The following is a 16,451-nucleotide window of genomic DNA, read 5'->3' on the forward strand; positions in this document are numbered from 1 at the left end:
AATAGTGATTTTTAATCCCCTTTCTGCACGGAAAACATTAATTCCGATAATCATAAAAGCAGAGTACAGTAATCTCTCGCTATATCACGGTTTATTGACGATTCAATGCCTCGGGGCTTTAGGGCTATAGTTCAGTGTCGTGTAGTTACTCACCTACACATCTCTGATACAGTTAGCTTTAGCGGCTATATGATTTTAGGGTGGCAGCAATGACGCACATAAGGTAAATTGGGCTCCTATTTTTAGTCGAAAAAGAAACCTTGCTGAGCAATCTCAACACATACATTTGGTGACTCACCAAATTGAGGGTACAAAGAACATGAATGGAAAGTCACTGTTTAAAACACCTTCCACAGTCTGAGTTTCATGAAATAAATTCACAAATTCCAACCTTAGCCCACGGATAGCTAATGCACACACTCATAACAATATAAACAGGAACAAACGCAATTAAAGAGCAACGTTTAGCTTCATTTTCTACAACTGCAGTACTGTACTTAAAGCTGAAATCCACAACTTTTTTGTGTGCGGGGAAAAAAAAAAAAAAAAAACTCAAACACCAATACTCGATGAGATGACAAAATGCTGATTAAGCTTGTCAGCTCCTCTTAACATCTTGTAGTATACTTCAATAGTTCATTTTTTTATATTAATGAATGCCTGATTCATTTTCCGTGCTGGCCCATGTCAGATTTCGCTTACCCGCAGCACTAATCGGGAGAATTGTCCTGACCGACTCTCCGTTTAAAGGGTCAAGCTCCCCCTTTTTTCCCTTTACCGGCACCAACACCGTACGCGCAAGGGGACGAGGAGCTATTAAGCCGGTGTCGAGATGAATTCGCCTAGCTGTGCTAACTGCCTTTAGTTTTACGGAGCCAATCCGGTCTGCCCTCACTAATCACCCCTTGATGAGTAACCGCACCGAGTGAAAGGGTAATTAAAATGAGTACTCCATTTTTACAGCAGCTTCATCCCTTAAAAATCATTTGCACTTGTTATTTGACCTAGTAAATTTAACAATCCTTATTAGGACCGTACGGATTTGTTTTTGGTATTAAGCCGAAGTGATATCGATGAGTTACTTTTGTGGATAATATTACGACACGGTGATGTTAGTGTCGTCGACGTTCATTCACTTTATAAGAGGTTGAGTGGCTCGCCAAAAATGACGTAGAAGGAAATGAAGGCACCGAAATTAGGTATTTTGCCGAGCAATGGGCGGAGCACAGTTGTTAAACGCTCACTAAAAATATAATTTTGCGTTTCTGTAGGATAAAATATAATTAATAATTACCGTGTAAATGAAAACAATAATACAAATTGCCGCAAATGAAGAACATTTACCTCTTTTCGAGGAACAGTTGGCTGCTAGCAGCAGTGTGGGTGGTCATGTGGTCACAACCCAGCACTCCTCTTGTCCCTAATGATCTGTTTTTAGTGCTTTTGTCATCTCATTTCGTTTAACGTGTGTATGCAAGTTAACTTGCTAATGACCAGCAATGTGGTTTGTGAGAACTTTTATCCACTTGATTATAACTGTGAGCGTCATAACGCTGCTGGCTCTCCATTTTCTATCATGATGTGGAGAGGTTCTCCCAGCCGGCTGCCGCGACTTCCTGAATCTCCCTACGGACATCGATCACCGTTGACATACAGCTGAGGTCCAGAGACTTGACACAAAAAGCATGATTGCGATGGGAAAAGAGGAACTACAGCAGGAAGACAGGCGAAAAACATCTTCCACATCCGCAAAGCGACAACACACACGTTGAGCCACTGGATACGTGGCCGGTGCATTTGATGCTGCACAAATAGTATGTTGTACTTTATCATATTTATTAAACCATAAAAAGATAGATTAATAGTTGGAAGAAAAGGGGTGCTACAGAATCAGGACGTGCACGCAATAAAGTATTTTAAAAGATGCTCGCTTATTGGAACGGCCGGTGAGAGGCACAAACGTATGTACGGATACCGCCCGTGTACATGTTGGCCACAGGCTTCACTTTTTTATGTACGTTATAAAAGTAGTTAAGTATTGCTGTAAAACACAATAATATGTTTACTTTCTAATGCACATTATTTTAATGGTTTAGCGGGGAATCCGGAAATGTATGTGTATGTCTCCACATCAACAGGTACTGTAACACTGCAATAGTTAGAGAATGTATTTGTACGTTGGATATTGAACCATAGACAGTTTCTCTCGCCCGTTTTATTTACCTAGCGGGTTTCAACAGCTCTATTATACACTACGTTGGTGTATATTCACCCGGAGTGTTGGGAGAAGAGGAGACGGGGACAGTTGGACTCGGCACAGCCTACGTCACATCGAAGCGAAGGACTGCTTTGTTGTAATGCTGAATTCCAGCAGTATGTGGCGCCAAATATCGTGGATTATAGCTACATCGCCGCAATGAATTCTCGGTTCCCATAATGCTTTTCACTGACGACACTGCCGGGACCATCTGTGTGAGGAACAGTGCCAATGCTTAAGGGAGGAAATCACCAAATTGACAAATGCTTCATTTTGGAAGATTGTGTTGAACAATAATAATGGATATGACAGAATTAAGGTTGAAACAATCGTTTTGTATACTTAATCTCCGCTTGAGACAGTATCAAAGTTGGGAATCGTTTTTGAAATTGTGCTGAGTTCAACCTGTGCTTAGGGCGTGACCAGAGCTTGAGCAATTTTGAATGAAAATCAGAGTCGATGGGCGTGGTCTCTTTATTATAAATTATTAATCAGTTTATTTGAAATGGGACAATGCAATTTCATAAAACACATGAAGTACACATGGTTAAAAAAAGCCAGAATTAGCCAGAAGGCTAGTTTTCATCTGTAGTCCCCTGGCCACGATGTAAAAAAGCAGTAAAATACATCTACAAGACAATATAATACAGGATACATAATCAAAGACTTACTTTACTATTAAGAGAGAATAAAACCACAAATCATTTGATCATAACAAAAAAAAAAAAACCATCATAACATACTTGTCTTTTAGTGTTGGCAGCTATAGGTGTTAACTAACCACATTTTCAGTTTTTTTGTGAAGGCCTTGTATGTTGTGAGCAGTTTAACCTCCTCAGTACTGAGTTCCACTCACCAGTGCCCCTCACTGACCAGGCTGACTTACTGCACGTGCTCCTGCGCAGAGGAATGAGACAGTCACCTCTGACAGAGCCTCGAGTGACACGCTCAGAGCTGTTTCTTTGGCTGATGAACTCAGCCAAAGGAGCTGGAGCCAAATCATGCAGTACTTTATAAATCAAATTTAAATCTGCAAATATGTAAAAGTTGTCCCAGTTTAAAAGACTGTATTTTTTTTAAATTGCACAGTGATGATAGTGGCTTGGTTTTTTATCCATCACTTTAATTACTTGTTTGTACAAAACGTCCAATGTTTTTTTTGCATTCTGACCAGCCTGGGACCAACTGGTTATGCAATAGTTAAAGTGACTAAGAATCATTGAATGCAAGTACATTTTTGCGGCTTCAGTTGACATTTCATTTCGAATTGCACGAAAATTTTATTTGATGTTTTTACACAATTTGGCAATATGGGCTTTAAAGGAAAGCTGTGAATCTATAATTAACCCAAGATATTTGTATTGGCTGACAATTTGCATTTTTTCTCCATTAACAAGTATGTCGGGGTCAGGTGATACTCTATTTGTTTTAGTGAAATACATGCCTACAGTTTTAGAAACGTTTAGTTTCTCCTGCGTCTCAGAGGTATAAGAGCCTTGACATTTCTTCTCTTGCTCTCCTGCTTCCTCGTCCAACTTCTTTAAGCTCTCGGCTCCGGCCAACCAACCCTCTCCCCCTTTTTCCTTTGTTGTCGCCATGCGGCGCATGGACCCCGAGCAAGGCTTGGTCCGACGCCAAGCCTGGGGTGCAACTCATCTTCCTAGCCTCCTCTTATTCCTCGCCAGGTGACCAGAGAAGCCTCTGGTCAACTTACCAGTTACGCAATTTCCGCGCAATTTCCCACAACCCGGATGAAAATCAGCGTTCCTTTTGTACCCCTCTTCTGTTTTTCCCTTTTTCATCCATTCCTTGACTCAACCTGCCTGCTTTTCTCGAGAAAACTGAGGAAAGATCATCCCCGGACCGGTATGTGATCTACGAATAGTGAGTAAACATTGGAGCCACTACCAGAATAAGTACAAACTGGTGCATAGTAGCTTGGGGTTAAGTTAGCGATCTCACGAGTCCCAACTTTATTCTCTCTCAACACGCATCAATTCATTCACGCTCATCTCACGAGTTAAGCCATTTCACCCTATAGCCAATTGTGTTGCTTGTCTTCAGAAAATTTTAGAAAAGTTTTTATGATAGACAGGGTACGTAGTCAAGTCCTTCTGTATTTGTCCCCAAATTTCACTGTAGTTTACATTACATTTTCTCTGTATGAAACATCCTATTGCGTACTGTGTGTTTGAGTCAAAGATATTGACCTCTGCAATTGAGAACTAATTCTACATAAATGTGGCAACCCTTTCAGAAAAAGATTGATCCACAAGGTTTTATGCCATTTTGTCCTCATATCCCCTTTACATTAATTAGGTTTTCCATTAAAACCAATATATGCTACAAACCCAATAAATGAGTGTTTACTCTACACAAATACCAACATCCATCTATCCATTTTCAGCACCGCTTATTCTCACTAGGGTCATGGGCAAGCTGGAGCCGTCAAGCAAAATTTGAGCATTGTATTGCTACAGAAACCCTTTTCTGATCCATCTTCCCAACACAGTGCTTACCTTCTCTTGATCATAGTTATTCATTTGGGAATGTTAAAATGACAAACCATCGACTGTATATTTAAGAAAAGGTTTTATGATAGACAGGGTACGGAATAATTCACTTGATATTAGTTCTTTTGATATAATTTTAAAAATTCCAGTACGTACCTGTTGTCTGTAACAGTCTTTACGGTCATTCTGTGGGCTACTGAGACAGGAGGAGGTCTCAGTGTTGTTCTGGCATGGACAACCCGTGCCGTCGTGCTCATTGCAAGTGTCTGCGTGGCCATTACACTGACACCTGGAATTGGGAGGAAACTTATTTTAGTTTGTTATTGGAAAAGTTGTAACATTTGGACCAAAAACACAATCTTGTCTTGAGGCAGTTGAGATGCTCTTGATTCAAACTCGACAACAGTGACTCCCAATTTATCATGGGGGATATGTTCCAGACCCACCCGCACAATAGGTAATTAAAAACACTTTATCGACATACTGCAAATTTAGTTGTAAGAATCAAATGTATAGAAAATACTGTATGTTTTATAATGTCTGTGTATATGCATTTGCCTTTAAGAGGTGGGGCCTGGTGGGAAGGCATGGGCGTCTGCGAGGCTGTGTGTAGGCTGTGGCCGACGGCAGCTTCTGCGTGAGTGCACTCACTGTGTTTTACTCATCGACCGGCGTTCAATAAATGGCTGAAAAGTGCATCTGCGATTGTGGCTCTCCTTTCCCACGTGTGTGGGTATCACAGTAAGTACACTGTAAAAACCCATTAAAAAGGATCACTGAAATAACGCGACATACCAGGGATTTGGTGTCCTAAGTACAACATGACGTTAGCTATGGGAAATTTATCTACCACCCCGCTCCTCCAGAGCACTCCCACATAAGGGCGTCATACACCAATAATTAATTAATTAAAATGTATTAAGTAGTATTAAATTAGGTTGTAAAGCCTTAAAAAGAGCGATTTGTCATAGTCGAGAAATGCGAGTAAGTTACTGCTTGCCAAATAGCGAGCCAACCATCATTGTGTCACAATTTATGTTTGTCCTTTATCCTTTGTTTTGATCTTATCTATTTTTTTTTTTTTTTACTCTATTTATAGTTCACAAGTCTCGGGACTTATTTGGACTAATCTGGGAATGGGTATCGTACTTCATGCCATATCATGTGTAAATGTGTGTTGGTATGACAAATAAATTCCTTGAATCCTTATTCTGATGAGACATTTTTAGTAATGTTTTCTATGTGTTCCCTTATTGAACAGTGGCACCTTATGTTTTTTGAGCACTTATGTATGGTACCAGTGACTTTATAAGGGGTCCTCGGTTTAGGATGTAGTTCCGTTCTTGCGGCTGCCACGCAACTTCAATTTGTATGTAAATCGCCGTAATCTATCACTGACCTAATACTAAAGCAATAGTAAAGTCATAATTAACATAAATATTTGTATGAAAACTGAATATAAAACAATCAAATAAAATAGTAAGTCAGCAATAGCTGAGCGTGCTGCAATGCCACGTATTCTCACGCCGCTGCGCAAATTAGTTCCTTGCACTCCATTCTTAACCTGGAAAAGTTTGTAAATCAAGGAACTCCTGCATTGTTAGTCACTTTGCTTAACATCTGTTAATCACAATAGAAATGGCTGCCACTCACTTCTCGCACTTTCCCTGCAGCAGGAAGTAGCCACTGAGGCAGCTCTCGCACTTGTCACCAACGCTGTTGTTTTGGCAGCTCACACACACTGCGTTCTCCTCGGTGGGACCCTCGGACACCCAATTGTGGATCTGTTAAGAGGGCAGCCCTTTGAGACCCAATGGGGAATAAGAAACTAGGCGGCGGTGACCAGAGGTGGGAGTACGTCATATATGTGCAAGTCATACGTTACTCTCAAATTTTCACCTTTTAGTATCAAGCAAGTCCCAAGTTACTGTGGCAAAAATCCCTGAGTCTCCACTAAATGACAAACAGGTTGACTCATCACAGCATACCAGTGGGTTGCCATATTTGTATGCACTGCAGAAAACATAGCTTTTTGTTCAAAAACAGAACAAATGACACACCGTCTTGCAAACAATGTCCAATGTAAATAGACGAGCCTTGGTAAGTTGGTAAGTTCAGTAGTTCAAATCTAAGTTAAGGTGAGTCTCGTGAATACAAGGTCAAAAAGTCTTTCAAAAGCCAAGCAAGTCGTACGTCGCTAATATTGACAACTTAAGCCTGACTCGAGTCGCCCACCTCTGGGATTGAGGTTCGCTACTCACGCTCTTGGGCTCCAGGGGAAAGCGGCGCGGGTTCTCCTGGGCTTTCTTGTGCTCGTCGCGGGACAAACACAAAGCGCTGTTCCCCCGGCAGAACTCCCGACAGGGCCGACAGGTGCCACCGCCTTTGGCTGAGCCCACGAACAACGGCTTGCACTTCTCGCAATGCTTCCCCTGCAATCACAGGAAGGTGACAGTGGGGAAAAAAGTGTCAAAGACCCAAGGAGTCTGTGTTGGGCAAATCATGTCCACTTACGATGGTGTTGTTGTGGCATTTGAGGCAAATGTCAGGTTTGGCAACGCTGTCGCAGTTGCTATGTTTATTGCAACTGCACTGGGAGGAGCAGTTGTCCCCCACGAAGCCAAAGTGACAGCGGCACATGCCAGGGGAAACGCACGTCCCGTTCACACAGCCCTGCGCGCACACCGGCTCACACTGACCACTCACACTAGGCAGGAGATAAAAGGAAAATGCAATTGAATATTAAAAAAGAAAATGCAATTGAATATTGAATAAACACTAGGGATAGACCGATTATCAGCCAGACCGTCCGTCTATCTGCGCCACTATTCAGAATTTTGATGCATATCGACAACTGCCTTTTTTCTTTTCTTTTTTTTTTTTTTTTTGTGCAACAGACCTAAAGTAACACTGTTGGGTCTCTGGAGTGCCTGTCAACCTATCAGGTGTGAAATTAAACAACCAAGTCAATCGTTTGTTATGTGCCTATTACTGAAAATGTGTCTGTGAGCAAGCTGGAATGGAATAAAGGAATAAAAATGGTTTCTTGGTCTTTATGGGTGGACCCTGTTTTGCCTGGTCCTTCATGTTTTCTTTAAATAATTGTACCCATCTTACAAATTCTGCCTGGGTAATCAAACATATGAGCAGAACTGTGTGTTTTCTCTTTTACTAAAAAAAAGTAGGGCTGTGAATTTCAAAATAAGAGCAAGTGAGTAAAAAGCAAGTATTACGTGTTCAAATAAGGTGCTTAACTTCAGAATAATTCTTTGAAAAAAGTAACTAAATACAGATAATACTTCATGCTTTGATCATATGGGTAGAAGCAAAATCATGCATTGTAAAAATGCATTATAAAAAATGGATTATACATAAGTAGAAGGGTTTTCCAGAATGTTGAGGTCAACTTTAGGGGTGCGTTTTATACATGGGTGTGCATTATTAGAAATTACAGTAAATGCTATTCACCTAGTCTGTTCCAATACTTTTGCTCACTTGAAAAGTGGGTGGCTTCAAACAAAAGGTGCTCTGTCCTGAGTTGTTTAAAACATCTAGTTGTAATTGCCATGAAATAAAAGCTGGAATTCTGAACTTTTGTCTCATATTCATCTTTTGATCTGAAACCTAAATATCTTCAGTATACAACAAAAACAAAGGAATTGACCTTGCAGTTCCAATACTTTACATGGCCTGAAAAATTGTCTGATTTTAGCAGGACAAGAAATAGTGTAATTCATGCATCATTAGGGTATTTTGCAAAAAAAAAGGCAAAGAAAAAGCAAAACACAGGCCGGGAATTACTCATTTGATACTTGCTGAGTTGAAGTGTCGCTGGACATGCTGAGTAGGGTTGGACATCGAGAATCGAGAACCGATTGGAACCAGGACAAAAATTCCGGTTCTCCCGGAATCGTTCAAATTAAAAAAATTCGCTTCCCAGTTTAAATGCCGACAATCCGCCGATCCCGAATAAGAAAGTGTCGAAAACCTACGAAGAATGCGCACGAGGATGTGGTTGTGCCGCCGAAGTGTCTTAACTTAGTTAAAATAAACGACCAGTCGACTCAGAGCAACACTTGGAATAAGATTACAACCCCAATTCCAATTAAGTCGTGACGTTGTCTTATGTTCACAGATGCTGGCTTTTGAACTTTGCGTCCATAACAGTCCGGATGGTTCTTTTCCTCTTTGGCCCGGAGGACACTTGGCCACAATTTCCAAAATGAATTTTAAATGTGGACCCGTCGGACCACAGAACACTTTTCCACTTTGCATCAGTCCATCTTAGATGAGCTCGCGGCCAGAGAACCCGATGGCGTTTCTGTGTGTTGTTGATAAATGGCTTTTGCTTTACATAGTAGAGTTTCAAGTTGCACTTACGGATGTAGCCCCGAACTGTATTTACTGACATTGGTTTTCTGAAGTGTTCCTGAGCCCATGTAGTGATATCTTTACACATTGATGTCGGTTTTTGATGCAGTGAGGGATCGAAGGTCACAGGCATTCAATGTTGGTTTTCGGCCTTGCCGCTTACATGCAGTGATTTCTCCAGATTCTCTGAACCTTTTGATGATATTATGGACCATAGATGATGAATTCCTTAAATTCCTTGCAATTTTACGTTGAGGAACATTGTCCTTAAACTCTTCAACTATTTTCTCAAGCACTTGTTCACAAAGAGGTGAACCTCGCCCCATCTTCGCTTGTGAATGACTGAGCAATTCAGAGACTTTCCTTTTATACCCAATCATGGCACCCACCTGTTCCCAATTAGCCTGTTCACCTGTGGGATGTTTCAAACAGGTGTTTGATCAGCATTGCTAACCCTTCCTCCCACATCCCAAAATCATGCATTAATTGGAGACTCTAAATTGCCCGTAGGTGTGACTGTGAGTGTAAATGGTTGTTTGTTTGTATGTGCCCTGCGATTGGCTGGCAACCAGTTCAGGGTGTACCCCGCCTCCTGCCCGATGACAGCTGGGATAGGCTCCTGCACGCCCGCGACCCTAGTGAGGAGAAACGGGTCAGAAAATGGATGGATGGATGATTTGCAAATCATTGTATTCTGTTTTTATTTATGTTTAACACAACGTCCCAACTTCATTGGAATTGGGGTTGTAGAATGTGCAAAGGAGGCTTTCACAATCTGTAGACGTCTGCATTCTCGCTCCCGCTCCGACCCTCAGCCTACACTGTGCAGAACTTCAGTGAAGTCAAATTGGGTGAGTGTGAAACAATAAAATATGCCAGCTAACAAGTTTAACAGTGGGTTGCATTTTTGCACTGGTGGTTTTTAGCGTTAATTTTCATCTTCAAACCAACATAAGAGCCGATGACAGAAAAAAAAAAGCTTAACATTGAGCTAAAACTTCACCAAATGTCAAACTAACAACTTTACATCACAATGAATTGGGACATAATTCACATAAACGTTGTCTCACAGTATCACAAACACTAACCGTGTGCCTCATCGGTGGATAGCTAAAGGAATCAACGTTTTATAGCATTTGGTTTGATTCATTTAATCTTTTTCTTGCCATGTAGGTTTTCTTTCTTTTTAAAAATTCACCAGTGTTGTGTGAAGTTATTTTTCGTGCCAAAATTCTTTTAAAATAAAAGGCTACAAGCTTAAAACAGGAAGTCAAGTTAAAACCTAAAGATTATTTAAAACAGTTGGAAATAACTATTTTAACAGTGCTGTATTCAACTTTTAGCTGAAACATGAATATTCTATTCTTAAAGAATATTAATTCAATTGGGTTAGTTCAACACACACTGCCTTTTAGTTCATAGGTTTGATATTGATACTGGTTACAAGGAACCCTGAGTCAAATCTTCATTTTAATTTGTGCTGTGGGCTGCTCAGAAAATGCATTTTCATAATTTGGACACCCTTTATTTAAACCATGCTAACTTTTTTGACCCAGCCCCCTCAAAGAATCGAAATCGACAATCGTTTAGAACTGGAATCGAAATGAGGAATTAGGACCGGAATCGCTCAAATTCAAACAATGGCCAACACTAATGCTTTTTTTCCCCAGAACATTTTGAAGTAATCCCTAACTGTACGATCTCAGTAGCGTTCAACTTTAAGAGGTACTACTGTATTGCCACACTTGGCCTTTTTAATAAGGTGACCGAGTACTCACCTGCTGAGAATGTATCCCTGTTTACAAGTGCAGTGGTATCCTTGAGGAAGATCATGGCAGTCCTGGGTGCTGTTGCAGTGGTGATGGCCGTTAGCGCACTCGTCCTCCCCTGGACAGTGCAGGAAGGACCAGCTGCTGTTTCTTAGCGGACACACGCCCTCACTCACTCCTGTGAGGAGGATAAAGTGGTCAAAACCTGGGCTTAAAACATTTGTGAAGAGGCCATCTAAAATCAAACTCCTCTCACCGTCGAGTCCCCCTTGAAGGCAGTATCCCGCCCCATTTCCCCCCTGCGTGGCACACCAGCCGCACTGAGGCCTGGCGATGCAATGGGAGCACTGGGTGAGCTGGGAGCATTGGGGAGAGCAGGAGTCGTCGCCGGAGAGAAGACGACCGCACTGGCCCGCTTCACATCGCAGCGGCACAAATGACGGACTCATGCACTGCAGGAAGGGGACCAGATAAGAGCAAAGATTAGAAAGATTAGAATTATTTATCTGCCTTTGCCTATTAAACAGAACCTACAGAAGGCCGGATTTTGGTGCTGCATTTTTCTAAAGTGCAGACAGTGATGACCCTCTATTGCGTTCAGCTTTCAACAGAATGGGAGAAGTAAGTGTCAAACTTCAGCATTCCCTTACTCAAAAGTGACATCCTGCCTCTGTTTTGTCTCTGATAGTAACTGCAAAGATTTTAAAAAAGGTGGTGAAATGTCAGCTTTTACAGGGTAAATGTGGTTTCTGATTCTACCGCAGAAGGTGGAAAGATGCCGGCTTGAGTTTTCCCCACATTCAGTGTCAGTTTAAGGCAGAACGACACTGGAAATGGGCGGTAAATAGAGGAACAAAAGGTGGGGAAATGCTGGCTTCTGCAGGCAGTGTAAGAGTGGTTCCTACCTCAGAAGGCAGACAATTTCCAGGTTGACTTTGTTCGCCTCAATCCGTATCAGTGCCGTTCATACAGAACAGTGAGATGGAAAATGTTATCTTTTAGAGGCTAATGTAATAATATATATGTTAAAATTTCTAAATGTGAAAAATTGCTGTTTACATAGAAAAGCAAGATGGAGGGCAGGGAGAAATAAGCATCCAAAAAGCTTGGAGTACCTTCTATGAGGTGTCTCGTTTCACATGTTGTATGGTATACTTTGGTAAACCCTGGTTTCTGATATTACCTCCTGAAGTGGAAAAATGATGAGTCGACCTCATCCAACTCATTCCATCTCAGTGATGTTTATACAAAACAGTTCTTGGGGTAAAAAAGTGGGGAAAAATTGGAGCTTCTGCAAGCAATGTAAAAGGGGTTTCTGGTACTAAATTTGCCAACAAAAAGTGGATTTTACAAGCTTAGCTTTTAGTCTTACTTTTTAACAGAGAAACACCCATAGTGCGGCGGAACAGTGGACGACTGGTCAGCACATCTGCCTCACAGTTCTGAGGACCCGGGTTCAAATCCGGCCTCCCCTATGTGGAGTTTGCATGTTCTCCCCTTGCCTGGTTTTCTCCAGTTACTCCGGTTTCCTCCCACATTCCAAAAACAAGCATGGTAGGTTAACTACGATAAGACTCTAAATTGCCCATAGGTGTGAATGTAAGTGCGAATGTTTGTTTCTCTATGTGTACACTGCGATTGGCTGGCAACCAGTTCAGGGTGTACCCCGCCTCTCGCCCAGAGTCAGCTGGGATAGGTTCCAGCAAACCCGCGACCCTAGTGAGGATAAACGGTACGGAAAATGGATGGAAGGACACCCATAGTACACTTTCAATGCGTCTGTCTTACCTGCTGCAGGGCCATGCTCCACACACAGTGTTGCCAGCCCCCGTCAGAGCCTCTGGAACTCAAACAGAGGCTACAGTTGAGGAGGGTGTGGCAGGGCGGAGGGCATGGCAGCGGCGGTGAGGATTCCACCTGCATCGGCGAGACGTTGACCAGGGCATAGCTGAAGCATGTCCAGTCGTAGGTGGGGCTCACGCTCAGGATGCGCCGCGTCTCGCCTGGTGAAAAAAGTAGAAATAAATGCTGTTGTAACGGATATACACAAACACAATTATAATTACGCTAGGGCAAAGAATTAGTTTGATTCAGTTGAGTTTGTGTCTTTCACTAACAATATGGCTGCGAAAAGAGAGTTTACAAAATCACAGTGTGTTGACAAATCATGGACTTTCCCTACACCTCTAGAAGCAATTTTTCAACAAAAAAAAACAACAAGCGTTTAGTTCCTGCTAAGAAATAGATGAGTAGAATCATTTTCATTGTTTTGTGGATGACAATAAAAAAGCTCGGTGGAAGGCAATCACAGAGTCAATCGCACTAAAGCTTTGCCAAAGAAATGGTGGCCATTTATCTGCAAAAGCATTGATTTTAAGTAGAAAGCTTTTGAACTGAGGTATGTGCTTCCAAGCCGCAAATATTTTGATGAGATCTCTGTGTCTCATCTGTACAATTGTGAATAAGAATAATAATGCAATACACTTATATCGGACCTTTCTAGGCACTCAAAGATACTCTACAATGTCATGCATTATTCATTCACTCATTAGTCACACCCTGGCGGTGGTAAACTACTTGTGTCGCCGCATCTTCCCTGGGGCAGTCTGGAAGCGTGCCTGCCATTATGCGCCTATGACCCGCAAACATCAACCATATTCATTCATAGGCATTGTGGGTTAAGTGTCTTGCTCAGGGACACACCGACGACATGCACTCGGGCGAGGATAGGAATTGGAGACCCTCCCGGTGTTTATCTTCTGCGCCATGCCGCCTGTGAAAAGACAGAAGGCTGGAGGGGGGTGCATTGTTGTTCTGTGACAACAGACCAACGAAGCCATGCGATTGATATTAAACTATTTAAAATGTGAATTTCTTAAGAATCTTGTTTACATACTTGTCCGACAAAACAAAGCCCTTATTTTCACATTATCTGTAAAAACAAACTGAACAAAAAAAATATATTTCTGTGGAAGTTGATCCACCTTAACACTAGAAAACGTTTTTACAGTTCATTGTATCAGGAGAAATAAAGTAATGGGATGAAAACAAAAAGCAAAACGTTTTGAACAATTAGTCCTGCTCTTTTTCTATAAGTGACATATGCGAAATATAATAAAATTGTAAATTGGATTTTTGTGAAGGAAAAAGAGACTATTACCTGTGCGTTTGAACTGGCGGGTCCACATGCATTTGCCAGATGCCGTACACTTGGGGCAGTCGGACGCCTCGCAGCTGGTTTCCGTGCAGTTGCTGGAGAGGAAGATCTCACGCTGGTTGATGCGACAGTCGTGTTCAGACATGCAGCTCACCGAGCTGCTGATGCAAGCCCCCTCGGGGCAGTTGGTGCACCACTTGCACTGGAAAGCAGGCTGGAAAACAAAAAGATAAACAAAGATTTAACACAGAGGAGTCGTGTCAATTGGATTTATGCTAATCGGTGGGAACAACCTGCGATGGACCGGAGAATGTCTTGGGATGTCGGGCGAGGCATTCGCTGCAGGTCTTAAGTCTACGGCACTGATCTGGCTGGCGAGGGGTTGGCGAACAGGGCGACTGGCCAGTGAAACATCCCATTCTATTAGAAATGGTGAAGGGAATTAATCTATTTGTACATAAGACAAAGATTAACAACACAGTGGTGCCTTAAAATATGAGTGACCCGTCTTGCGACTTTTTTTTTTTTTTTTAGAAACGAGCCATCGTGTGGCCAATTATTTGCTTTGACTTGTGAGCAAAAATTTGAGATCACACTTTATGAACCCGGATGGCCACAATTGATTTTCAAAACAAACAGATCCACCAGGTCATTTTTAGATGAGGTTAAAAAAAGGTTTAACATTTTAATAATACAATACTATTTCAGGGTATATGTTTTAAATTATGCATAATTTATGGAATTATTATTAGTTAGTATATTTCATTATATATGTTTTTATTTTACTAAGATTTTAGATTTTTAGATTTTTTTTCTTTACAATAAATCACACATACAATAAAATAAAAATAAATAAAAATGCTTTTTAATTAATTAATTTTAGGGAAAATGAAAAAATTAAAAAACAAATATGCTTAATTGCAAAAAATATTAGAGGACTCTTGATAATGGAAATGCTTGGTGGGCCGGATTATAGAACAGAGCAGGCCATACTTTACCCACTGTAGATGTAAATAATCTCAACATTAAAACAGCGCTAATCTGTTACCGTTCAGCACTATCGGAAGATGTGCAGGCCCCTCGGCACCAAATGCAGCTGCCGGTGGTGGTGTTACAGGTTTCCGGCGTGGCCATCACGGCACATGGGTCAGCTGGCATCGTTAGGTTCAGAAGACGACCCAACGTAACCCCGTTGAAGCCCCCCGACAAGAAGAGGCTGCCGCCCCAGCTTGTCATGGCGAGAGACACCGAGCGATTGACCGGATCGCCGATGGCAGAGTCTGGCCAACAGAGATATGATGTTAGGACAAACAAATAAATAATAAGGAAGACACAGAGGGACGAGATGGATTACCCGGCTGGATCCAGGTGTTACAGTTGATTTGGTACAAGGACACAGAGTCACTATAATCCTCCGATTCTGTCCTTCCCCCGACGATTACCATAGTGTCTTTCATCAGGGCTGCAGCATGGAAAAAACGGGAGAGGGGCTGCAAAACAAATTCAGTGAAATAGCAGAAATGGATGAGTGACTTTTTAAAGGCTTGTGCAAAAATAGTTGCCGCTGTGGGGAGCCTGACCACCTAATAATTGTGAAATAAAACAACCAAATACACCTTTAATTATCTCTCTCTCTTTCTGAAAATCCGCCTGCGAGCGAGACGATTTTGACAGTTTGACTTTAAATTGTGGACAAATTGCTCACACTGTGACATTTGGAAGGTAGATCTAATTACCTTATTACCCTGCGAGGGTACCAGGAGGGACCACGTGAAGTTCGGGTAGTACAGGCTATAAAGCTCTCCCGAGGGCTCCACAGCTTCCACGTGGAAACGGTAACCTCCAAACACATATACGGAGTCAGTCTGCTCGTGGTAAACGGCCGAGTGGCCGTATAAGCCTGTTGGTGGCATTCCCGTGTGCGCCACGACGGTCCAATTTCCAGTGTGAGGGCTGAACTCGAGAAAGTGGTGGTTGAAGCCGTTCTCTGGGGAGTAACCCCCAATCAAGAGCACTGAGTTGTCCCGACGCACTGTCAGCGTGTGGCCCGCCACTGGGGGCAGCACTGAGCTCTGTAATGATGGATAAAGGTTGGGGGTTAGGGTTGGGGGGAAATATAGGGCTACAACTAACAAATATTTAAATAGTCGATAAATCTGTTGATTATTTTTTCGACTAATCAGATTAAAACAATAACTTTTTCTATTTAATTTCACCATTCAAAAACAGGACATAATTTGAAATTAACAGTGCAGAAAATCCACAAACATAAATTGATTATGATTCAGTCACTGGTTTGGTCCGTAACATCCATCAGAAAATCTGTAAAAATGTTAATAATTGTTTTCCAAAGTAAAAGCAGATGGTTTCAAGTGTATTTTTTT

At 41.8% G+C, this 16,451-nt stretch overlaps 1 protein-coding gene across 2 annotated transcripts in view; it reads right to left on the bottom strand.

Moving 5' to 3' along the window:
* The window catches only part of megf8 (multiple EGF-like-domains 8), a 64,127-nt gene that overhangs the window by 6,188 nt on the left and 41,488 nt on the right, over nucleotides 1–16,451 (bottom strand). Inside the window, exons 31-43 of one of the 2 annotated variants that reach the window (XM_061674312.1) lie at nucleotides 15,804–16,139; nucleotides 15,422–15,557; nucleotides 15,116–15,347; nucleotides 14,361–14,487; nucleotides 14,071–14,281; nucleotides 12,699–12,913; nucleotides 11,167–11,362; nucleotides 10,920–11,088; nucleotides 7,285–7,477; nucleotides 7,032–7,202; nucleotides 6,424–6,554; nucleotides 4,927–5,059; nucleotides 840–3,154 (exon numbers count right to left, since the gene is read on the bottom strand). In XM_061674312.1, coding sequence (XP_061530296.1) covers nucleotides 3,140–3,154; nucleotides 4,927–5,059; nucleotides 6,424–6,554; nucleotides 7,032–7,202; nucleotides 7,285–7,477; nucleotides 10,920–11,088; nucleotides 11,167–11,362; nucleotides 12,699–12,913; nucleotides 14,071–14,281; nucleotides 14,361–14,487; nucleotides 15,116–15,347; nucleotides 15,422–15,557; nucleotides 15,804–16,139 — 2,265 coding nt within the window. In that variant the 3' untranslated portion in view covers nucleotides 840–3,139. Of the gene's footprint in view, nucleotides 1–839; nucleotides 3,155–4,926; nucleotides 5,060–6,423; nucleotides 6,555–7,031; nucleotides 7,203–7,284; nucleotides 7,478–10,919; nucleotides 11,089–11,166; nucleotides 11,363–12,698; nucleotides 12,914–14,070; nucleotides 14,282–14,360; nucleotides 14,488–15,115; nucleotides 15,348–15,421; nucleotides 15,558–15,803; nucleotides 16,140–16,451 lie in introns of those variants that run through there. The other variant, XM_061674311.1, reaches the window with a different exon arrangement.

This window comes from Phycodurus eques, chromosome 4 (genome assembly GCF_024500275.1).
Source record: "Phycodurus eques isolate BA_2022a chromosome 4, UOR_Pequ_1.1, whole genome shotgun sequence".
Lineage (NCBI taxonomy): Eukaryota > Metazoa > Chordata > Actinopteri > Syngnathiformes > Syngnathidae > Phycodurus > Phycodurus eques.